Source organism: Rhizophagus irregularis, chromosome 6 (genome assembly GCF_026210795.1).
Source record: "Rhizophagus irregularis chromosome 6, complete sequence".
Classification (NCBI taxonomy): Eukaryota; Fungi; Glomeromycota; class Glomeromycetes; order Glomerales; family Glomeraceae; genus Rhizophagus; species Rhizophagus irregularis.
In genome coordinates, this window is record NC_089434.1 from 4,673,246 (window position 1) to 4,699,939 (window position 26,694).

At 26.0% G+C, this 26,694-nt stretch overlaps 4 protein-coding genes across 4 annotated transcripts; 2 read left to right on the forward strand and 2 right to left on the reverse strand.

Moving 5' to 3' along the window:
• Positions 1 to 927: 927 nt before the first annotated feature.
• On the forward strand, positions 928 to 1,789 carry OCT59_026689 (uncharacterized protein; the record flags this gene model as incomplete). Its single annotated transcript, XM_066143352.1, has 5 exons — positions 928 to 936; positions 1,008 to 1,071; positions 1,155 to 1,265; positions 1,461 to 1,681; positions 1,748 to 1,789. 5 exons carry the CDS (start codon positions 928 to 930, stop codon positions 1,787 to 1,789), a joined length of 447 nt encoding a protein of 148 aa, XP_065992879.1.
• A 4,652-nt stretch (positions 1,790 to 6,441) lies between these two features.
• On the reverse strand, positions 6,442 to 6,747 carry OCT59_026690 (uncharacterized protein; the record flags this gene model as incomplete). Its single annotated transcript, XM_066143353.1, has 1 exon — positions 6,442 to 6,747. One exon carries the CDS (start codon positions 6,745 to 6,747, stop codon positions 6,442 to 6,444), a length of 306 nt encoding a protein of 101 aa, XP_065992880.1.
• Positions 6,748 to 14,684: 7,937 nt separating this feature from the next.
• OCT59_026691 (uncharacterized protein) lies at positions 14,685 to 14,969 on the forward strand (the record flags this gene model as incomplete). The annotated part of the gene is made up of 2 exons (XM_066143355.1): positions 14,685 to 14,851; positions 14,930 to 14,969. The coding sequence occupies 2 exons, from the start codon at positions 14,685 to 14,687 to the stop codon at positions 14,967 to 14,969; spliced, it is 207 nt and encodes a 68-aa protein (XP_065992881.1).
• A 7,522-nt stretch (positions 14,970 to 22,491) lies between these two features.
• Positions 22,492 to 22,999, reverse strand: OCT59_026692 (uncharacterized protein; the record flags this gene model as incomplete). The annotated part of the gene is made up of 2 exons (XM_066143356.1): positions 22,492 to 22,770; positions 22,994 to 22,999. 2 exons carry the CDS (start codon positions 22,997 to 22,999, stop codon positions 22,492 to 22,494), a joined length of 285 nt encoding a protein of 94 aa, XP_065992882.1.
• Positions 23,000 to 26,694: the final 3,695 nt, after the last annotated feature.

The following is a 26,694-nucleotide window of genomic DNA, read 5'->3' on the forward strand; positions in this document are numbered from 1 at the left end:
TTGGCTCAATTCACTAATTTAAAATTTCGTGATAAGTATGAATTTTGATCTCATGCCGATTAAAATGTGATAATATTATGTAATGCACATGACGTTTTATATTTAAACCAATAATCGAAGGGATCGAACTTAAAATTGCAAGTTCGAAACAAGTTGCGAATTGGTTTCGAAGCATGTAATCCGAATGAGCCGAGTGACAAGACCAATAAGTTGACTAGCAAATCGTCACCCATCAAGCCGATTCTCAAATCTACAACTGTCAAGTCGACAAGCAAGAAGCAAACAAGTCGATTAGCAAGCCGACCAAGAAGAAGAGACCCGACGAGGAGGTTCGAATTGTTTTTTTCTAATCTTCTAATATTTAAAATCACTGCAATCACGTGGGCGTTACGTTTAGACTAACCACATAAATAACAATTTACAATTGTGTGACTGCAGTGTTCAGTGTTGTAACGCAAATGACGCAAAACTGCAAAAGTATCAATCTTGATATTTACATGATAGGCACGCGTCAAAAAGAAAAATATATATATACAGTAAAACAGTATTTGTTTTTTTTTTTGTTTTTTCATAAAGAAAAAGAAGAAAGGGAAAGAAGAAAAAAAACAAAAGAAGAAAATATAAAAAAAGCAAAAAAGAAAGAAGCAAAAAAAAAGAAGTTAGAACAAAGTTAAAGAAAGAAAATAGAGAACAAAGGAACGAAAAAAAGAACCCACCTATATGGAACCGAAATGCCAAAGCGCCGAAGTTGCCGAAGAAGAGGAAATGAAGTTAGCACAAAGTTAAAGAACGAAAAAAGAGAAAGAACGAAAAAAAGAACGGAGCCAAAATGTTAAAGCGCCGAAGTTGCCAAAGAGCTGGGACCTAAGAGGAAAGAAGAGTTAGAACGATAGAAAGAATGAAAAAAAAGACAAAAAGAGAAAAAAAATGAAAAACGTACCTTATAACCGAAGAGCCGAAATGCCGAAGAGCCAGGATCTAAGAGGAAAGAAGAGTTAGAACGATAGAACGAAGTTGCCGAAGAGCCGGGACCTATTGAGCAAAACATAAAAAACAAAAATAAAAGCCCTTGTAAATTATATAATTTTTGCTTTTCTTAATTTTTTTGAGATGTTAAATGAGTTTATATTAATTGGAAATTTTTTACATTATAGCTCCCCGTTATCCTTATGTATTTGCATTTGAACCATCTGTTATTGAAATGCGTCATATGAAAAGAATAGTCAGAACGAACGAAAAAAAATCCAGACCGCGTAAGCCAGGGCGTAAGTGGACACAGCAGCGGCCTCCGCGTGTACTTTGCTAGCGAAGATGCGTTTGCCTGCATATTGTTAGCAAACTATTAATATAATCAACCATGTCTTCCTCTGTCAAGGATAAGCCAATTTTTTTCGCCGTTTTTTCGCTATGACCAAAGTTAACGTAAATAACATAATCCCACGCAGCGTAAATGTTAACAGTACGATCGCAATGTTTGGGATATGTTAACACAACAGTTAGAAGAGGAGGTGGAAGTGAAGAAACAAATTATACCTACTTTCATACCTCATTCGAACATAATTCCAACAAAGAAGCGATCGAAGAATTTGACGCAAATAATCGGAAGATGGCGACTCGTCTAGCGAAAAAGGATAAAATGAAGAGTGTCAATATGGAGAAGGTGGTGGAAAGACCACAAAAGGTAAAGAAATCGAGGGAAAAAAGTAATAGTATTATCGTTTTTTTAGGGGTTAGTTTTTTTTTTAAGATAGTTTTCGTGTATGTGGGTTTTGCTAAATATCGTAGATAGTAAATTTTTTACAAAAAATGTACGTGATATACCACGATGTTAAATGTAACTAGAAAAATAATCATTACAAATTTTTATTTATTTTGGAGGGGTTAACTTATTGTTAGAGTTCAATAGTATAATGGGGTTAACTGTTAGACTGACTAGAGGAGAAGGACGGTTAACTTTGTTCAGGGTTGCGAAGAATAACAAAGGTTAGGAGATTACATTAATTAAATGTAGTTATGTAACATTTTGTGTAAGTTCTCTTCACCTTATGCAAATAAATTGTAACGTTCTTACCAAAAAAAAAAAAGAATTTTCCAAAACAAATAAATCAAACCAGCAGTTGAATTGGTATTTAAAAACATCAAAGTTCACTTCGAGTTTTTTCAATCTAAATCTGGAAAACGATGGAATTGGACTTCTCTAATGGGTCCAGATAAAAAAATAATGCTAGAAAAAATTTCCAGAATCACAATTTATTCCAGGTATTCGTGGAAAGGATATAGAAAATTTGTGAAAAGAATTTTATCGCTTATATATGATTTTACGTAAAGCACATCTTTCAGATTTAAGAAATTGATCAGTTCGAAATTGATACCCAAAATTGGATCTACATGTTTTGTCACTCATGATCGCATAAATAGTACTACTCAAATTCCTGGAAAAAAGATATTACACCTTATCTGTTATATCCGCCTTATATGCATGTTTTTGCAAAACACATACCCCAATTGTTGCGACAATTAAAAGAAAAAGGTCTCTCTTTTGCAAAAAAAAATCACAATCAGGTCCTATAAAGAAAATTATATTAATTTTTTTATTCGAAAAATTTATTAATTTATATTTTTTTTTTTACTTTTATTGCTACTTTAGATTCATTTATTTTTTGGGGGTACTAATATGGTGGAGGAACTGATGGAAAATCAATAGTATATAAAATTATGTTTTTTTAGAACCACCAATGACCAATTATTTTATTTAAATAATAATATAATAATATTCCTAAAAAAATTGTTGCTAGAATAACTAGAATAATATACATTGAAATAAATAAAAAAATAATTGATGTATGGTAGTTAATCTGATTTGTATTTGAGCATTCACTTGTTTCAGATTTATTTCTAAAATGTAAAAAAATTATAAATTATAAAAAACTTTAACATTTAAACACTAAACAAATTTATTAAGTAATACACACTCTTCCCGAGAATCAACCATAAATGTACAAGTTGTAATCCCACACTTCAAATTTCGCCCATTTTCGTTTAGTTCTAATAGTGACCTAAACAAAAAATCAAAATGGTTAATTTTTTAATTATATTAATTAGAGTAAATAGGTAAATAAAAATGCTTATATACCAATTAAAATAAATACCAATTAAAATTAAGACCATATCCTGTGGTCTTATCCTGCTGAAAATTCCAATATTCGCAATTAAGTATTTGCTTGAGTCTTTCTTCTCCATCCTTCCCTTGGAATTCGCAGTAATATTCTCGCTGTGCCGGACTATATCGAAAAGTAGGTTCATATTCAAATAAATGAACAAAAATAGTTTCCGGCAAAGCATCGATTGAAAGACTCTTGGAACCAATGGAATGCTCAAGCCGCTTTTTAATATGTATTATAAAAGCATTTTGATATTGAATAATGAGCTCAGGAGGGGGTAAGTAAAGGGAATTACGGTGAGGTATAAATTTATTATCATTGTGTTTACTTTTTTCATGTCTTAAAAGTAAACTTATAGAAGAAAACTTTTGATGACAAAGTAAACATTCATAAATAGAGGGGGTGTTCATATTCGTGTTCGACATTTTTTATAAAATTTAAATAATTGATAACGGGTGATTATTAAAAACAAAAACTAGGAAACGAAAAACTATAGGTCCGGACTCCGGGGTGATAAAATTTGTTTCTTGTTTATTACGTATCACAAATTTTATTCTATTTATATTTTTTTGTTTATCGATGTAGCACAAATTTTCAGTGACGTGACGCGTGCGGACAAACGGACTTCACACGTGATCCAGTGATCCAATATGTGTTTAACGTTCATATTCGCTTCGCTCCACTCGCTCCACTCTTCGCTCCGGAGTCCGGACGATAAATATGTGATATGTAGTTTAAAATTAGTAATGATCGATTGTCGATCTTTTTTGCAAAGTGATACTGGAAATGTCACATGCAGATCATTTTCATATTAAAATTAATTTGTGTAACATTAAGCAAATCAAGCAAATCATAGATTATCATGTGTTCTATCAATTTTTATCTTTAATGATATTTTTTTATAACGTACCAAAAACTTACCTTAAAAACGCACTTTTTTCAAGATCCTTTCAAAATATAAAGAAATATGCAATTTTAAAAGTGAAGATATACGTAATTTTATGAGTAGAAAAGTTTTTCTAAGTTCATAATAGGCAGATTTTGCGCAAAATATAAAAAAATCAAAAAAATTACAGTACTTTTAAAAATATACAAAGATTTAAAGTGCAATTTCAACATTTTAGTTCTAAGTATATTTCCCTTGTAAATTAAGTGAATATTGTTCAACAAGGTAGAAACTACCTGAAACTCAAATTTTGTAAGTTTATTAAAAATACTGTATAACTACTTTAATTTTTATAATTAAACTAACTTTAAATTTCGTTTAGCAACTTTAGAGCGTAATTTCAGCACTTTGGCTCTAAGTAAATTGACTTTGTAAATTAAGTGAAAAATGTTCACCAAGGTCGAAACTACATGTAATATAATTTTCATGAATTTTTAATTAATACCTATGGCGTAATTGTTATTATTTGTAACAGTACAGTCAACCTCCTCTAAAAGCATCTCCTATATAAGCACACTCTTCTTTTAAGCACACTTTATTTGGTCACAGATTTTTTATATAATAAATACCTCTTTTATAATCACAATATTAGTTATAAGTATAATCACACTAATTATCAGTCCCATATTATAGTGAACATACAAGAATTTTTCCATTTATAATCACACCATATCACGTGATTTGTACAATTTGTGAAACCTCATATTCTATTTAATTACGCGCTTTTGTACAATTTTCGTAGTTCGTGCAGTTTTGTTTATCTATTAAGTACTTTATTACTATATAATAACGCCTATTTACCCAAAAAAACACAAAAAACTCGTACTACTATCAGTATTGACTTAAAAAAAAAAATTTGCGAATATATGGTGGCAAATCCAAATGTAAGTCAAGGTGCTGTTGCCTCATTTTTTAATACAAAATATTCTGGATTAGATATCCAAAGAACAACTACTAATAAAACGTGAAAGAATCATTAAAAATGGTTAGCAGTACTTTCTATTTCACAAACTGCGCATACATTTTGGCAACGTTCTGTTCAGTTTCCAGAACTTGATATGACTATGCAAATTTAGAATTCACAAGCAGTAGCTAGTGAAGTTCCTTTAACTGATGGAATATTACAACAAAAAAGATTAGAACTTGCTGAAATGTTAAATGTTAAAGACCAATTAAAGTGTGCTAATATATAGATGGGTGTATAGAGGACTCCGAGCAATATATATATAGGTAACAAGAAAGGTCAAAATTTTTATAATAGCTCTACGCAAGGTTTTTATTAATACAAATAAGCAAAATAAACATGTGACTTCACGAATTGCCTAAAAATAAGCAATCCAATCATATGACTTATAAAAAATTTTTTTAGTACGAAAATCATATGATGATCATTTCCAATTGCCATTTTATTGTTTTTTCGTGATAACAATTTAATATTTCTTCATTTTTTCAATAATATCATCCCGACCAAAATATTCATCATAATATTTCTTTTCGTCCCCTACTAACTTTAGCATATTACTATCAATTAAAACTTTTGTTTCTGAAATATGATAAACTATGTTTGATGGTATATGATGCGTTAAAATATTACACCCTTCTTTAACTAAATCACTAAAAACATTAAAATGAATGGGAATATATACATGTAATGAAATATAGGAAATATCATTAATAGTTTCAACTGGTTCATCTGTATAACAATGCTTTCCATATGCTTCAAAATAAACTGATATAACACGCCCTATGCACATTTTATCACCATATCTTACAAACACATAATGTTCCTTTACCAACGGAAATTCACGAGTTATGTTTGCATCCTCAATATTTGGAACTTATAAGTTTACAAATAATTATTATAATTATTAACAACAATTTTAATTTTATTTTATGCATTTAACACTCACTTTGGATTGTACTAATATGAGCTTTTCTTTTATTGATCATTTTTTTCTTTCTTGATTTTTCTAATTCTTCCATATGTAATTGCGCAAGTGTAAGAGCCAGATTTTTTCTATTATCTTTCCATCTTTTTTCTCTTTGTGTGACAAATCTCTGTTCTGGATTTTCATTTTTTGTAAAATAAACCACGAAGTGACTTGCTTTATTTGGTTGAATAGAAATATTGTTAGATAAATTTAAATTTAATCCTACAGGCTTAAATCTTCTTTCAAGAGGTTTTGAGCAATATGCTTCATGTAATTTTCTTTGATTAATTAGTGATTCAAAATTCAAATCGTCATTGATAAAATATTTGAATTCATTGTTAACTATTAATTAAAGAATAATCAGTATAATAAAACATTAAATACAGGACTGCTATAATAAAAATTAAATTTTAGAAATAAACTTACCACTATCACCATCATTTAAAATTGACATAACAGTCATTTTATCAAGTAATTGAATTTGAGAATAACAGTCATTAAATATCTTTTCATTTTCAAGGTTTTCTTCTAATTGTTCATTAATTTTTTGTATTTCGGAAGAGGCTTTGTTAATTGCTGTAGATAAATCAATTTCACAATCGTCAGATAGTTCACTTTCATCATTGTCATGTAAATTTTCTTCATCATTAATATCAATAAAAATTGTAGGAGTATTGTTATTGATTAATAAGGTAGATGGCTGAATCATTCCAAGAAATTCAGCAAGTTCTCTTGCTAAATGTTGTGAATGATGAAAAGTTTGTGATATTTGTTTATCTGATGGCCAAAGTCGAAGTTTTTGCATTGATAGTTCATCTAAAGAGCCAGAATTATAATCAAAATTATAGCCTACAAGTAAAAAATTTAATACCTAATTTAGTTGGAAATTTTTATATACAATTATTTAGTAAAATATTTTTTAAGTCAAAAATACCTTCACGAACAGATTTTCCTTTTTCAAAATTTAGTTTCTTATTTCTAAGTGCTTTTGTATATTGTGATATTTTTGGTAGCATTTGGATGATTTCTGCAAAGCTAAAATCAGGATTTATTTGTCTTGCTACACCAAAAAAATGCTCACAAGGTTCAGTACCATGCATCCAAGGAATTAAAGGTATTTGAGAATAATATTCACGATGGGCCTTGACTAATAAAACCATTGATTGACAAAGAGAAGTAAGTATTGAAAATGTTTGGTCAGCCAAAAAATTCTGGTTTATCGTAATAAAATCAGGATATCTTTGTGCAAGCGTCTTAATATGGAATTGCCAAAGGTGTAAGAAGAAAAAACCAGTCATTGCCATTCTTATTCTTTCAATAGGAGTAATATTACGATTAAGATAACTATCTACAATTTCACCTAAATTAGTAGTATAGTATTTGATTAATAAATTAAAATTGTATTTAAATTAATAAATAAAGGAAATTTACTGCTTACCTATCACAAATAGGTATATAAAAAAACCATCCATTTCAGATTGTATTTTATAATCCATGGTCAAGCATTGTTTTAAATTTGAAGAGCAAAATGTTCTATACGCTGCAGCATCATCTTGACGATCTAATTTTATAACATCATTTTTATACATAATTGAATCATGACGTCCAATAAGATTGAGAAAATGAGAATACCGAGCTGATGAATTTCCAAATGTCAATAAACGGGCTCCAGACATTAAAGCATTGCGAGCAGTTTTTTTTGCGTGTTTTGGATCCTGTACACGAATAATAGGACCAACATTATTAAAAATTGGACAACTAAAATGAATATTTAAGCTATTATCACGAATAGAAAGTTGTTCTGGTGTTTGAATTGTAAGTATTTTTTCCTGTGCTTGAAATTCAACAATTGCTCCATCTGATCCAATTGACAAAATATGAAGTTGTAAACGCGGTGCAATTTCTTGAATTAATTTTTTATGTAATATTGAAATGTCATCAGCAGTATCTTTTGATTTGTTAGGAATTAAAGCAATCACAACTGGAGGAAACTTGGGTAGCGGTACCTTAGAATTTAATTTTAAATATATTAGTTTAATAAATGATTTATAATAAAGGCAATAATTTACAAAATAAATATAAACTTACTTGGAGAATGTATGCACGAACATCTTTAGCAATTGCCATTTGATTTTTAATATTATTGATAATTTTTGGAATATCGCCATAGATAATTACTTTTGTTTGATCATTAGGTAAAATTGAACCAACAATGCATCCAAGTTGTGGTGAATATCTTAAACATGATTTTAATTTTGTATTATCTGTCATAGCAGCTATTGGACCATTGTACTTAATAGTATCAATTAAGCGTTTAAATTTCGCAACATTTTCATAGCAAAGATCTGGATTGGTGAGACAATCTTCATCATTACGCCGCAAATATCTAAATTAATTAAAATGCAAAATTTAATAAAAATCAATAAATAACTATTAACTATTATTCCATACCTAATAGATTGGATACATCATCCTTCTAGATTTTGGCGAAATAAATCTAAAGCCCTAGTACTAAAACCTCCTAAGATCACTAAGAAGTTAGTAAATTCTTCAGAATATTTAATATTTTGTTTGCCCTTATTTTTGATTTTTTGCTCTGCTGCATCATTCATAACTTCACATAACCCAACAAAAATTGGCTTATAATCAAATGCACCCTGAAGTGCTTTGTCAGCTAAAGTAATCCATATTTTGCTACCATTATTACAATCACTATCATCATTAAGTAAATTCCATATGTCCCGAAGATGATTATTCTTAAGATGTTCTTTTAATGCATTATCCTCCCAGTAATATTTTGGGGTAAACTTAACATTCTCAGGTGATGGGACTCTTTTAGTAATATTTGTACACAGTCTCTTGTCAGATCTTATATAGCAGCACTCATTACAAATATTTCCATGTTCAGCGTAGCCATTACATGTTTTTGAACGAACGGAATTGCCTAAAATTTATAATAAACAATAATTTATTAATAAATGAAAATAATGTATACAAATTTATATTACAATTAACTCACATGATCTATCTATTTGCCATACTGATTCAGCATACAAAGTTCGATTTAATTTTCTTTTTTCTTCAAAATTCAACTTCTTGCGAGAGAAACTTTTACCTAAAAATCTAGGAAACAATTCACATGCTATATTTTCAATGCGTCTTGAGCCGCCAAATTGTGCTGGAGTACGTTTAATATATGAGGATATTTGTTCTGATCGAAGTCCTTTACACATTTGGCGTTTTTTTGAATACTGATCTGTATTTGTTTCATCGTTATCAGTAATAAGAGATGAAATCGAAATATTGTCATCACTATCGCTACTTTCATCTATTTGTAACAAATCATCATCATCCATGTTATCATATATATTAGAATCAAATTCATCTTCCGAACTTTCCATATTTTCAACTTGAACAGGTTTAAAAAAGTTGTAAATTGTCCTTTGACCTTCTTTTGCTTTACAGCCAGAGCTTTTTGCATGACGATTTAAGTAATCTTCTTCATACCGCCTATTAAGTTTGATTGTTTTGCCACAAATACATATAACCTTTTTAGCATTAATAATATGTGCACAATATTCATGTTTTAAAAGTCGTTCTTTACTATATTTCCAAGACGACATGATGTTGAAAGATTATCATTGATCAAATGTTACAATATATTATTTTGTATAGTTGTGTAACAAATATTACAATTTTTAATTAGTACGATGATCTCATTTTTCATAATTTAAATATTGCCAAATTTATCCAAAAAATAAGCAATCGTAACATATGACTTATCGAAAATCCCGTCAAAATTAAGCAAATAAAAAATATGACGTTAGCCACAAATATCGTTGATTTTATGCAGTTATAACCTCTAACTGTGGCCAAAACAGCATGTGGCTAAGCAAACAATATTGTTACCTATATATATATTGCTTGGGGTCCTGTGTATAGATTTAAATTGCACAATGATCTTCAAAAAGTTCATGTTTTAGGGGAAGCTAAAAGTGCTCCACTTGAAAGTCTTTCAAAGAAACGTATATGTTTATGTGTACTTTTAGATAAATATAATGAAGAGGATATCTATAATGCAGATGAGACAGGCCTTTTTTTTCAAATGGAATCAAATCAAACATTTAGTACTGGAGCAGTTTCTGGATGTAAAAAAGTAATACTTTTAATTTTTAATATAAAATGCAATATTTAATTACAATTAAAAATTGATTTTTTATTTATTTTATAAGATAAAAGCTGGGTTTCTATTCTTTTTTGTGCTAAATGCTACAGACTCTCATAAATTTCGTCCTCTTGTAATTGGAAAATCACTTAACTCGCGATGCTTTAAAAATTTTAACAAATCAGCTCTTCTTGTAGTTTATCGTGCTAATTCAAAAGCATAGATGAGATCTGACATTTTAAGGCATTTAGATAATTATTTTCATACATTAGATCAAAAGATTTTACTACTTATTAATAATGCAGGTTTCCATTTTAATCCAAAAAGACTTGAAAAAGATGATGATGAAGAGATGCTAGATAAATGTGATAATGAATAAGAATCAAGTCAAAATCATAGAAAAAAAAAGATAAAAAAGAAAGCATCTGAACTTACAAATATCAAACTTGTTTACCTTTCACCAAATACAACAGCTCATCTCCAACTTATGGATGCAGGTATTATTCATAGTTTTAAAGCTAAATACAAGCAGAAGTTTTGTAAACATTTAATTCATCAATTTGATTCTGGGATAGATTATGTAAAGTAAGTTATTTAACTTATTTTTTTTTATAATAAAATATTAATTAATGTTAATTATTATATTTAGAAACAAGTTAAATATTAAGGAAGCAATTGATTATATTGCTGAAAGGTGGAATAATGTTACTCAAAAAACTATAAAAAATTGTTAGATTAAAACTGGTATACTTTCAACTTATGATGATGATGAAATTGAGAATCTTCTTAATCATTTGCCAGAGTCTGATAATATTATAGAATATTTTCAGATTCTTAATCAGAAATTCCAACTAAAGAAAACCTTACTGATGAAGAAATTGTTAATTTAGCACAAGCTGATAAAGAAAATCAAGAAGTAGATGATGATGATAATGATGATGATGATGAAATACCTGTAATTTCAGTGAAAAAAGCAGCTAATGCACTGGAAACTTTTATTAATTTTTTTGAACAACAAAATGATAATGAATTTAATAATGAAGATTTACACGTTTTTAAAAAATATTTACATGTAGTTAGAGTAAAAGAGTTTAATTCAAAAAGGCAAAGTACTCTTGATTTATTTCTTAATGATTGTAATATAGAATAATTGTTTATCTGTTTTAATGTAATAGGGTAATGCAAGTTTTATTTTTATAGTAATAATAAAATAGAAAGTAGTAACACGCTATTTTCAAAATAAAATGTATAAGTTGTATGTATTTTCTTGCATATGTGATCATATAAGTTAAAATATATATTATAAATATATTGATATTTTATTTAAAATTATAATAAAAAAATTTTTTTATATATAATCACATCAAATCGAAAATTATCTATACATGTAATTATATAAAAAAATTTTAAAATAAGCACACCTCTTTATAATTACACTACTTGCTGGTTCTAAGGGATGTGACTATAAAGGGGGTCAACAGGACCCCGCTTATTTATAATAAAAGTTATTTAGAAAATTGGCCCTTTACTAATAGTTTTTACCTTACTTTTTTCTTAAATTCTATTGGTTAATTAGCTAAAAAGAAAAAAAATCATAACAATATAACATAAAATTTCCTTTTATAGTAGGATCTGTAAAGAATTTTATATATGATTTTTATTTTAGGCCTAAGGGTGACCTGTCTTATAAGTAAGCGGAGTTCTAGATCAACTGTACTAATTTTCGATCTTCAAATTTTTTACACCTGATCAATAACTTCAGAGTGTAATTTTAGCATTTTGGATTTAAGTAAATCAACTTTGTAAATTAAGGGAAAATTATTCAGTATGGTCAAATCTACCCACATATCAATTATCATGAATTTTTGATTAATTCTCATAGCGCAATTAGTGTTTATATTTTATACACCTGATCTGTAACTTCAGAAGTAATTTCAGCACTTAGCTACTAAGTAAATCGCCTTCATAAATTAAGTGATAAATGTTCAGCATAGTCAAATTTACTTATATTTTAAATTACATGAATTTTGATTAATACTCATGACGCAATTGTCATTATTTGTAATAGTACTAATTTTTGATCTTTTATTTTTTATTTTTAATATAAAAATACATTTTAAACTTTAAATAAAGAATAATAAAGAGTATGTGAATATTTTTTTTTAATAAAATTATAAAAGTGGTCAATAAGTTTAAATTTTTTTTATTATATTGTATAAATATGATGTTATATATAATCTAAATTTAGACTGACATTATAAATCTGGCCAGAATTAACAAAAATTTAGCCAGATTTAATTAATTTTGGCCAACTTAATTATACTTAAAGAGGATATTGTACCACAAAATTTTTTTAGTGAAAAAAATTTGCCTTTCCTTTTTTTGTGACATTTCCAGTGACTGTTAGTAATACATTTTTTTTTCTCACGATGATCTCTATATTTTGATTCGACAATTACGCGTTTTATGATTATATGATTAGACGCAGTTCCCATCTCAAATTTTACAAAATCTCCTAGAGAAAATTGTTCAAAAAATTAAATACGAAAATTCATACAAAAAATTCATTCTCATAACTAAGCTATAAATTTCCTTTCCTACATTAAATTCAAACTTTCATTATTCTTTGTAAAAAAAAAAAAAAAAAAAAATTCAAAAAATCAATTTATTAAAAAAATTTCGCGAATATTAATCACGGATCAACAATTTTTTTTTTATGGAAATTCAGTCGCACAAACATTCATTATTGTCTCGAAATTCTTATTATTCAAATTATTTTACTAATGACTTGCTATTGATAGGAAAAAAATTAATAATTCTTTTAATTAAACGTTCCATCCATTTATATTTTAAATGGATAAACTTTTTTTTTCTTCAATTTCGTTCATATTTTGGTAAAATTATGAAGATTTTGGGCTACACTCTAATTGAATGACATAAACGAAGATTTATCAAAATTTATATTATTATATAAAATTCATTAAAAATAATTGAAAAGAAGTTTGATATAGCTCTCACTTTTAGGTGGTTTATGTGTTAGAAGAATTAAGATTGTTTTATTTGCTTTTTTTTAAACAATTTCAATTTCTAAGAACTTGGGGTGATACTAGACGAAAATGTTAGTGAAAATTATCGACTTATTGATGAAATCTACAGATTTATTCAAAAAATATGTATAAAGTTATCTATTAACAGAAATTCAAAATTTATTTTTTTAATTTTTGCATGCGATTTAAAATTTGTATAATAAAAACTATGTAAAAAAAATTTGATTAGAGGCAAAAAATGGTTAGTCAGACAATCTCTTCAATACTATTATGCAGCCGAGAAAAACCTCGAAAATTCTTTCGTTCCGTGAATTGTGATACAAGTGTATATAATATGCAATTTTTTTTTTATAGATAAATAATCATGTGACAATAAGAATATCTAATTTTAAAGATCAGAAACAAATTCTTTAGGATATAGCAACTAGGCGTGTATAAACAATTACGCAAATAAATATGCAAAGGAGAGATATCATATGCAATTCATTATGATAATAAAGTTCGGATCAAAAAAATAAATATCGTTTATATATTTTTTAAAATCATGCAAACGTATGTGAAACATTACAGGAATTGTGTCGCATCTCGCATAATTTTTACAAATTATTTCTCACACACAAAAAAAAATATGGCATGAAAACCTCTTGAAAAATCCTTTTTTTATACTAGTTCTGAATGATATTTTTTAAAAAAATATGTACATTCAATGAAATGCATATTGGCGATTGGCGTTATTTCAAAAAAAAAAAAAAAAAAAAAAAAAAAAATTTGAATGAATTTTTTATTTTTATTATTTTTTTTTTTTTTAAAAAAAAAATTGGCCCAAAGTAAAGTAATTTCTTATCAACAAATTTAGATAAATTATTACTTTTTTTATTTTTATTTTTAAATAAATTTATTTATTAATTGATACATTTAAAATTATTTTTGAGGTGGGTTTATTGATGTACATTCCGATCATTCCGATCATGTATCATACAAATACAATAGATCTACATGCATAGATACATTTAAAAAAAAAAATACGATATTAGATAAGGAATTCGAGATGTTGATAAAGTATCGTTTTCGCATACATCTGATAATCACGTTCAATTTATTTTTGATGTATCAATTCATTTGACATATTTTTTTTTTTTTTGGAAAACTATGAACTTTTTCAGTTTTAATTATAATGGATATCAATAAATCAAATATTGATTATCTTACGAAATCTGAAAATACTATAAAAGTAATATGATTCCAAATATAGAAAAAGAACATGAATCGAATTTTCTTTATTGTGGTTACAATCTTAGTCGAAAGCGAATTTCCGATAAGTCATTAATAATTTGTTTTTAATTATTCAACCTTCACATAATACAATTATCCTATCCATTAAAAAACGCATAAATAGAGTTCTTAAAGAAATTATTACCATATTCGCTAAACAAAATGTTGCTAGTAAATTTAAAAAACTCCATAATATTTAACATCAAATCTGAACCCCAATTAATTGGAGAAACTAATCCTTCCCGTAAAGTCCAAATTGGGAGAGTCAAGAAAAGAAGTACGTGTATTATCCCCCATTATCTTGGGAGATTAATCAAGACAACAACAAGGTATTATTGAATTGAATACAAAAGATAATCATATATTCATATATTTCATGTATTAACAATTTATAATTTAATAATTAGTGATCATGTGTCTAGGTTGAGGGAGTATTGCGACGAATGAGCTACTTTTTTATGATACCGTAAGGGAGTAAACAGACTAATCTTCCTTTTAATAACAAACATTGTGTTGTTATCTGTTTCTCTCACAATCACTTCCGTATATATGTCCTCTTTTCTGACTTTACCAAGGTGATTCCAACTCAGGAAGAAATATTACTTCATTATATATATGCCCTCTTATTATCACCCCGTCTTAATTTGAATATTTATTTCGTTTTTATGAATTAGTTATAAAAAAAATTAAGATTTTTGTGATGTCAATCGAACCTTCGATTGACACGTTACGAAATATATTCTTGCGACATCAATAAATTAACACGGATTTTTTTTTATTTAATTCTTAGTTTATAAAATTCTTTTTTTTTTCGTAAAATCTTAAAATTCGTCAGATATTCATTTATGCGCATTATCCGAAATTTTTTTTTTCGTATGAGATTTTTAAATATTTATGTACCTGATATTTTTTATACACATGTTATAATAAAATTTATTCGATTATGCAAATTTATAAAAGTTAATAAATACAAAAATGGTTTAGCTTCTTTTACCACTACATATCGGCGGATTGCGCAATCACATATTCACATGTCATTTTACTATGACAAAGAAATTAACCGTCAACTGAGAATTTAATCAATTAGAAAAAAAAAACGTATAAATAATGTTAACTTTTCTCTTCAAAGTTTAAACTCTTCCCAATATCTTCTATAAAACAAACATTAGTCCCTATAAAAAATTTTTAGAAAATTGATCAACATGTCAGTTTTTTGGGAACGAAAACGTAATGCGGACGAAACCGTATTTGACGCCAATTGGTAAAATTCATTATTTATTATAATCTTTTTTTTTTTTGCAACGTTAATTTTAATGTTTGACCATCTTTATTCTTCCACAAACGTATTGAGAGATCTTTACTTGCAGAAAAATTCTTCGGCAAGTAAGAGATCTCTCAATACGTTTGTGGAATCTCATCAAGACCATGCATCACAGCGAGTAAAGATCTCAGTACGTCTGTGGAATCTCGAGACCATGCAGACTGTCGCCATCTTTACCGGAGAATTGATTATAAGGAATATAATAAAAAAAATAATATCAATAAATATTCACCACCCAAATTTTGTTACAAATATCTTAAAGAAATTGGGGAAATAGTCATAATATTTAGTCATAGTAATATTTAGTTATTAGTAATATTTAGTTATATTTTATTATTTATTTATATGGCATTAAAGAAACGATAAATAAAAAATAAAAAAATAAGTATATTAAGTATTTTAAATGAGTTCAAGTCAGTAAATGATTTACCGAGTGATCATAATTTTGAACTTAATAAAATTTATTTAAATCGATTAATTTTTTATTCATTAATAAATAATAAAAATTTTAAATATTGGATAAAGCATAAGAAAATTCATCATTCAAATTTATTTTTAATTTATCGAATCACACTACGTTCTTAGGTTATATTGAAATTTTGATCTACTTTTTTATCAACAAAATATTAATTTACTCAAAGATTCGGTGTTTGACAAATTCATAATCTAAGTCATACTTTTTTATAAAACCATAGTATTATATGTAAATACCAGCTCATTTTGAAAAGTATGATAATCATTCCAATTATATATTTTAAAAAGAAATAATTATTGTATATGTGCCTTAAAGGGCGTTTCTTTGGCCTTTCCCTTGGGCCTTTATCTTGTTTTCTCTACCTTGAAAGAATTCAATCATGACTCTCCAATGATTTTAATTCGTTTCTCGGTTACAATATCGGTACTAGTAAGATATCATCTATAACCAATTCATCATATGATTTTTTTCCATAATATTATAAGTCTTTCATTAATCTATTAAAAAATGCATAATGATATGTGTTTTCGTTTAGCTTACATTTATTTTAAAGCCAAATCGTATTATTCCTAATAAGAACTTATTACTATTTCTTCATTATAGTCACGTGCAAGTGTATAACTCCTAAACTCTTACGTACGCACGGTGCGTACGTTAGGGAACCTGGTACTTCTTAACCATATCTCTAATCCAACATGGCGTGATTTGAGTAAAATAATTCATGTATTCAAATATTGGTTCTCTTGATAATTTATATGAAGGTAATAAAAGGTTTTCTGATTCAATCGGTAAAAAATTGGCTATTGCTTTATAATTGTATCCACCCTAATCCAGCAACTTCACACCATTCTTCGCACCATTATCCTCATAGCACTAAACTATTTCCTTGTGAATATATATCAGTCCTATTCTAAAACGGTTATAATATTGACACTTTCTCTAAAAAATATATTGCTATTGCGAAAGACTTTCGCTCAACTATATGTGACATACACCCTTCGTTGTTATTCAATCCTACATACCTTTGAAATTATATCATAGTATTACGTTCATTATTTCGTTTTTCTAGTTGTAAACGAACTTAATATACTTTATAAGATATTACGTTAGTTACGCTAATTAGGTCATTGTTAAAAATAAATCTACACTAATAGTTCTCGTGTTGGTCGTCAATTGAATATAGTTATATTTCTGGGAGGGCTTACAGCAACGAAAGTAAGGGTATGTAAAAAAAACGGAACTGAAATAAGTAAAAATTAATTCAGAATATTAAATCACAAATTAAAAATATATCTATCTTTATTAAACCGAACTGAAAGAAATAATAACTTACCCATATAAAATTGTTAAAGGTGAAAATCAAAAACATTGGTCTTGTGAATATCGCCAGTTGGGACTAACTAACTATATTTAAAATTAGAAATTCCGTATGAATTCCGTCTAAAAATTTTATGGGGCAATTTATATACTTGTATCACAGAGCGAAACCTTAACAGGTAATATTAACTATTAATTTGGGTTTACAGACTTACAGGTATGGGTAAAATCGTAATTTTTTTTTTAAAAAAAAAAATATTTATAAACCTATTCTTCAAGTCGACAGTAGATAATTAAATTTTAATCTTTTCAAATATCGACTTACAAGTTACATCCCTGTGAAAATTTTTTGAAAAAGCTCTCATAAATGATCATTTTTCGACTTTGATTTCTCCTAAGACGTAGGATGAGTGAAAAGGAAAATCTTGAAGACAAAAGTCTAACAAGAGCTAGAGTTAAAACGTTTGGTGAATTAAACTTATTGAACTAAAATTAGTTGGACGTTCCCGTAGTGATTCCTTCCTGTCAGGTTATATGTTATTATAACAACAAGAGAATTCATAATATCATTGAGCATTTCTTCAAAACTCAACTGCATTATCAATTGACCATGGTCAAAGGTGGATGCTCTGAAATTTATATAGCAGCATATCCATTACAATATTTATTAAAGAAAAGCAATAAGTCAATACCTCGCAGACTTTATTACTAACAGACAACGATATGAAGAAACTGAATATGGATCTGATTGAAAATATTAAACAAAATCTTAATTTCAAATAGTACATTCATTGGCAGATTTTATGAAAAAAAAAATTAGCTTTAGAAGAATATGAAAGTCAAAAAAGGCTTGAATTAGAAGGAGTTAGAAAAGAGTAAGTTGGAAATAGAAAAATTACGTACTGGAAATGAAAAAGTTAAATTAGCACCAAATAATATTAGTATTACATATAATTCATTTACGGATGAACCAAGTGAAAATTCATATTACAAAATTTAGGACAAGGAAAAATGTATCAAGAAAATTGAATAACGGTACGGATCAATGCATGATAAACAAAATATGAATAATAATGAAGATATTAAAGCGGAATTAACAAAAATCACTAATAAAGAGGAACAAAATAAAATGAAACAGAATTTTTTGAGATTAAATGCGATAAACAACAGTGAAATATATTGTAATGATTGCATGTCACGAGAAGTTACAGTTTATTATATATATATTTATTGCTATTAAATATGACACTAATTCGTCAGATGACATTAATTCGTCAGAAATTCATGGACGAGATGATGACATTAATATATACATCCTTTATATCATTATGGCTTAGTATTATTATTACTTAACATACTAGAAGGGATTTTCCTCATACGTGGACGCAAAGTTTGGTTGAAATTTGAGCATATAAAAGAGAAATTTAAGTTGGTTTAAGATATTTAAACATTCGATAGTGTACGCGTGGGGTATTTAGATAATATGACGAGCGGCTTATGAATTAATAATATTAGAATAGTTATGTACAGTCAACGCTCGTTATAGTGAAGCTCGTTATAGTAAATTTGGCTTATAGCGAACTTTCTTTATTCCCCCAGTTCACTTACTAATAGATCTTATTCGTTATAGTAAACTTACTAATAAAATCTCGATGTTACTTTTTAAAAATTTTATATAGAACGTATATTATAAATTTATATTCAAATCATTAGGTATATTGTTCACGAATCACTTTAAACACAAATTTAGGATTGGTATTTCACTTTATTATTGATATTATTTGTATAAGGAATTAAATTTACAAGATCATACTATGAAATCCAATAGAACTATTATCAGATAAAGAAATTATAAATAATTCATTGGTCTAAATATACACAGAATTGGAAATTCTTAATGCTTTAAAATCAAAAATTAAATACTTTTGTTTAATAAAAGAAACTTTTTATTGTATTAATATAAGGTTCACTATAAAGAAATCTTTCATGTTTGTGAATATTTGTTATAGTGAAGAGCTTTGACTGTAGTTTATTATTTTTATTTTGTATTACTTTAATTATTTTAATAAATTGCTGTGATTAAAAAAAAAAATTAAGATATTTAATATCAAAAATACTTGTTCATTAATCATATTTTTATTTTACATTGTAAAAATATACTGATATTGAAAATTACATTTATATTGAATATTACTATAATATATTACATATTTTAACCCTTATATTAATCTAAAAAAACTGATACTTAAGGTAAATGTATAACATCATAATTTACTATTATAAGAGTAGTGTAATAAGCATAATAAAATATTAAATCTATATAATATTTTTTTAAACTAAAAATGTTATAAACATTTTGCATAAAGTTTATAAAGTTATAAATAGTCATTTGTTTTTTGCAAATAAATAATCTTGAATTTTAAAAGTTGAATTATTAATGAAAATTAAATAGCAATTATATAATTATATTAAATTCTTAAAAAAATATACAAAAATTAAATACAAGTGAATTTAATTTACTAAATAATTTTATTGTAGTGACTATTATCTATAAATAACAATAATCCAAAATTTGAAATTTTATTTATTTATAGTATTGTATAACTTATTTTTTAAAGTACTTGTTAAAATATAATAATTGCTATATAAGCGGCAAAATTTTTTTTTGCCATATTATATGAAAACCCTGAGCAATATATATATAGATAACAAAAGATCAAAATTTTTATAATAGTTCTATGCAAGGTTTTTATTAATACAAATAAGTAAATTCAATATAAAATAAGCAATCTAATCATATGACTTTATAAAAAATATTTTTAATACAAAAATCAGAAATAAAATATGATGATCATTTCCAATTGCCATTTTATTGTTTTTTTGTAATAATAATTTAATATTTCTTCATTTTTTCAATAATATTATCCTGACTAAAATATTTATCATAATATTTCTTTTTATTTCCTACTAACTTTAGCATATTACTATCAATTAAACTTTTGTTTCTGAAATATGATAAACTATGTTTGATGGTATATAATATATTAAAATATTACATCCTTTTTTAATTAAATTGCTAAAAACATTAAAATGAATGGGAATATATACATGTAATAAAATATAGGAAATATCATTAATTCGTGATCCGCCAGTGAACCATAAAATTTGACTATTAAAAGGTGGTGATAAGTTCATATATATTTTTATCAATAATTTAGAATCTGCGATTCTGGAGAAAAAATATGGGATAACTCGCCTTCTATTAGTCACGGAGACATAAAATTATTACCATTAGATGCGTCTCAACAAGACGAATCTGATGAACCAAATTTTATTTTTCTACGACCACTAGATGATGAGTTATCTTTAAAATTTTTAAAATACTAAATTTTTTTTTTTTCAAATTCAAATTTTCAGCTCTTATGAAAGTGTCTTTTAGTGCTTAAAATTTTTACCAGTCTTTTATTACTAAAATAGCCAAATAGCATATTTTTATGTCTATAATATTAGTTTTCATATTATATTTTAGTAATTTGTACCTTGCATTGCCAGAACTGTAGATTCCGCGCTATTAGTAAATATATATATAACTTTCACTGGAATTTAATAGCCAAGTTTTATGGTTCACTGGCGGATCACGAATTAATAGTTTTAACTAGTTTATCTGTATAACAATGCTTTCCATATACTTTAAAATAAACTGATATAACACATCCTATGCATATTTTATTATCATATCTTATAAATATATAATGTCCCTTTACCAATAGAAATTTACAAATTATGTTTGCATTCTCAATATTTGGAACTTATAAATTTATAAATAATTATTAAAATTAGTAATAACAATTTTAATTTTATTTTATGCATTTAATACTTACTTTGAATTGTATTAATATAAGATTTTCTTTTATTAATCATTTTTTTTTTTCTTGATTTTTCTAATTTTTTTATATGTAATTGTACAAATGTAAAAGCCAGATTTTTTCTATTATCTTTCTATTTTTTTTCTTTTTATATGACAAATCTCTATTCCAAATTTTCATTTTTTGTAAAATAAGTCACAAAGTGATTTACTTTATTTGGTTAAATAGAAATATTGTTACAGGCTTAAATTTTTTTTCAAGAAGTTTTAAGCAATATGCTTTATATAATTTTCTTTAATTAATTAATAATTCAAAATTCAAATTGTCATTAATAAAATATTTGAATTTATTGTTAATTATTAATTAAAAAATAATCAGTATAATAAAATATTAAATACAGGACTGACCATCATAATAAAAATTAAATTTTAGAAATAAACTTAGGGCACTATCAGAAATTACCTAATATCACTTTAATATAAGAGCTTACTTCTCCCCCCTTAGATAAGATATATTATATATATAATTTCTTATATAATATTATATGTAATCTAAGATTTTTCCCTCCCCCTAAAATATTAGGTAATATCTGACAGCACCCTTATTACTATCACTAGAAATGTTGGGCGAAACTGAAATATTTAGTCATTTAACAAAATTGAAATAGTTTAAACATTTAAATTAAAAGACGAAATGCCAAAATTCAATATTCCATGGTATTTCTATAGATTTTTATAAATTTCCATGGATTTTTAATTATAATAATTACTTAAAAAAAATAAATTTTATTAAAATATAATATTTTTTAAAAAGAATTTATAAAACTATTATAAATATAATTAATTTTATATATTTTTATAATAAAACTATAATTTTATATAATTAAAATTAAAATTAAAAATTATTATTATATAGTTTAGTTAATGACAAAACTGAAACTAGTTGGTGATAAAACTGAAATTTTTGCAAAAAAAGTTTAGGCAAGTATCACTAACTATTACCACCATTTAAAATTGACATAACAGTTATTTTATCAAGTAATTGAATTTGAGAATAACAGTTATTAAATATCTTTTTATTTTCAAGATTTTCTTCTAATTGTTCATTAATCTTTTGTATTTCAGAAGAGACTTTGTTAATTGCTGTAAATAAATCAATTTCACAATCGCTAGGTAGTCCATTTTCATCATTGTTATGTAAATTTTCTTCATCATTATTAATATTAATAAAAATTGTAGGAGTATTGTTATTAATTGATAAAGTAGATGGCTAAATCATTCCAAGAAATTCAGCAAGTTCTCTTGCTAAATGTTGTAAATAATAAAAAGTTTGTAACATTTGTTTATCTGATAGGTAAAGTCAAAGTTTTTGCATTGATAGTTCATCTAAAAAGTCAGAATTATAATCAAAATTATAGCTTACAAGTAAAAAATTCAATACAGAAATTTTTATATATAAATATTTAGCAAAATATTTTTTAAATCAAAAATACCTTCATAAACAGACTTTTCTTTTTTAAAATTTAGTTTCTTATTTCTAAGTACCTTTGTATATTATGATATTTTTATGATATCTTTGGTAGTATTTGAATGATTTCTGCAAAACTAAAATCAGTATTTATTTATCTTGCTACCAAAAAAATGCTTATAAAGTTCAGTACCAAACATCCAAGAAATTAGAATAATATTTATGATAGGTCTTGACTAATAAAACTATTAATTGATAAAGAGAAATAAGTATTGAAAATATTTGGTCAGTCAAAAAATTCTGGTTTATCGTAATAAAATTAGAATATTTTTATATAAGCGTTTTAATATAGAATTGCCAAAGATATAAGAAGAAAAAACCAGTCATTATTAGGATCCCAGACATCTCTAAAACAGGTTATAAGTCACACTTTTAGGCAAATATAGTATAGTAGCCTTTATTTTTATTAATTATTTATTGAACTTTACAAATTTATATATAAGAAAAAAGAAAATAAAATAAACTAATTAAAAATAAAGCTATATAGTCTTCTAAGAAGAAATTAAAATTAAAAGAAAAATCAAAAGAAAATTCGCTAATACTAATACTTTTTAGATCTTCCTCCTTGATATATTTTAATCAAAATAGAAGCAACTATGCTAACAAAATAATGAATAATATGTCCACTATTAAAATCGACACTCCATCTTGCAAAAGCTGTTATTAAGTAGTACTGTTAAACAACCTGAAATGTGATTAAATCAAGATAATCCATATTACATCGAGTTTTCAACCAATCGGTTCCAGAGTCATGTGAATCAACATGGGTCAGAGAAGGTAAAAAGGAATAAAGTAAGTACGAAAACTTGGGCAAATCAGAAGACCTTGAAGAGTTTTTAAGTTTTGAAGAAATGTTCATTGCATGTTTAAAATTTATTAACAAAATTATTGTGAATAGCAGTAATCACATTCATTACAGAAGGTCAAGATATATCTAAACTGATGAAAATATCAAGAAAAGTGGCAGGTAAGCAACCTCAAACTAGACTATAAGCAGACCAATTTATAGAAGAGAAGAACCAATAAGAAAGAAAAGCAATTCTAGCAATTTGGACAGAAAAATCATGATTAATGAGTTTGCCAGCTTCAGTAATCTTGATTATAAGGTAGCATAAATAAGAATTAAAAATTTGTTGCATGATGTGATGATGTCATTTGTATATAAATAAGTGCATAAAATCTTTAAGTTGGTTTTCACAAGAGCGACAAATAAGGATATCAATATAAAGATCAGGTCAGAGCAGCTTGAGTTTCTCTAGAGTAGATAAATCTTTCAAAAAAAGTTAAAATTTTATTGTATAATGTTGGGAAGCATTCGCCAATCGCCAAGATGAAAGAATCATCATATTTGGATTGATACATTAAAGTATGTTAAGTAAGTGCCCAATCAATTGTATAATGACCCTATAAAAAGTATTATACTTAAAATATATTTAAAATATATTTAAAATATACTTAATTTAAAAATTGCAAAATACTTAAAATTATCTTAAAACATATGTCTAATATATTTAATTTTTGCCCATATACTTAAAATATATTTAAATTATATTTAAATTAAAATTTAAGTATATTATAAGACTATTATAAGTATATTTTTTATGTATTTAAAATATACTTAAAATATATTATAAAATATATTATAAGTATATTTTAAGTATGTAAAAAAATATATCTATAATATACTTAAATTTTGATTTAAGTATAATTTAAGTATATTTTAAGTATTTTGGCAAAAATTAAATATATTAGAAATATATTTTAAGATAATTTTAAATACATTTTAAGTATATTATAAGTATTTCGCAATTTTTAAATTAAATATATTTTAAGTATAATTTAAATATATTTTAAAAAGTTTTTAATTATATTTTAAATATAAATACTTTTTATAGGGTAAGAGAAGTATGTCATAAGAGAGCAGAAACAGAAACATGAAAGCTTCAAAAGATCTTACATATAAAAAGTTTAGTGGTATTGTTTGAATAAATGACAAGGATTGGATTTACAAATGACATTATTATAATACAGAATGAAGTCATAGATCACAGCTTGATTAAAGCGAGAGATGAGAATAGTATCATCTAAGGTGTATGTTGAATTGGCCAAATAATTGCAAAATCATTCAAAAAAGAATTGGAATACACTTTGACTTTGTAAGGTAAAACGGACAAATTTTTATCAGTAATTAATTTTTAAATAATAACCTAAAGTTCAAAATTATTAAGTTCCTTATATGTTTTCTAAAATTCTAAAAGTTTTTTACTTTCTAATATAATTCTAATTGAAGGTTAAGTAGTTTTGTAATAAAGGCAGGAATTGAAATATATGAATAATGAGTATTGCTTCAGGTCATTGATAGAAATTTGCGAATCTGTGTAGATACTAGATAGAGACCACAGAATTGACAGGAGACATAGTAAGTGCAGTATAAATAGCAGCAGCTTCAGCATGAAAAGAAGAAAGCCAATCTCAAATAATGCCATATGCATAAGACACAATTGAGTTAGGAAAACCAGAGTCTGGCACAATTTGAACCTAACTCCAATTCATAGAAATATTACGAAACCCTAAATTAATTAGAGAACTATTAGTATTAAAGAAAATATAATGCAAGTTTGAAACAATCACCAAAGGAGAAGAAACAAAAGCAGCTTCAGCTGAAAGTGCAGGAGAAATAGTTTCAGCCTTATTAACGTGGGTAGATATAGTAGGTAAATCAAGTGATTTTAAATTTTTTGCACTAGTAAATATAGATCTAAAAACTTAAAGTTCTTGTGGCTTTTTGTTTTTAAAGCATTTTTAATAATAAATAAATTTTTAAGGACAAGTTTAGACTATACTTTTCGTCAAAATGATAAAATACTAATTAAATTTATTTTGACAGACGTAATGTATTTTAACAGACGTAATTAATTCATAGTAATTTTATAATAAATAGTGAATTGGTCTATTTGCCAAAATATGACATAATTAATTAGCGGAGAAGTATAGTTTAGACGTTGTCACCCCCGTTTGCCACCTGGCGGTAAATAAAGTTCACTGCTTCTATTATATGTGTTCTCAGCGAAACATTAATATTCTTGCTTGGTTTAGTTTTAAATCTTTAACTTAATTTTCATCATTTTCTAATTCTTTATATTCATATTTACTTCATCATTTGAATACTTATTTAACATTAATTAAAACTTAGGTGAACCATAAGTATATTCGAGATAACTTTTAATAATTAACGTTTTTACAAACATTTATGAACCCTTCACCCATATGATTGTGTACATTCCGACTAACTGAACTATTATGTTCGTGCGTTTCTTATATATCAAATGGTAAAGGAATCCATTATTTAACATACTTTTTCATCATAAGAAAACAGTATAAAAGAATCGATAATCATTAATTAATGGGTAAAAAGTACTTTATTTATATTTTGATCTTCATAAAATTCACAACTAACTAAATTACCTAAAATTCAAAATCCTCACTGGCGACTGTAGAATTCACTTTCCATTCCGCTCCTATTTAAACCAACTTTCTTATTCTTTCTTTTCTTACTTCTTATTTCTTTCTAATATTTTATGTTATGTGTTATCTTTTATACGCTATCTTGTATGCTATCTTTTATATATGATCTTTTCTATATGCTATTTTATATACTATTTTATA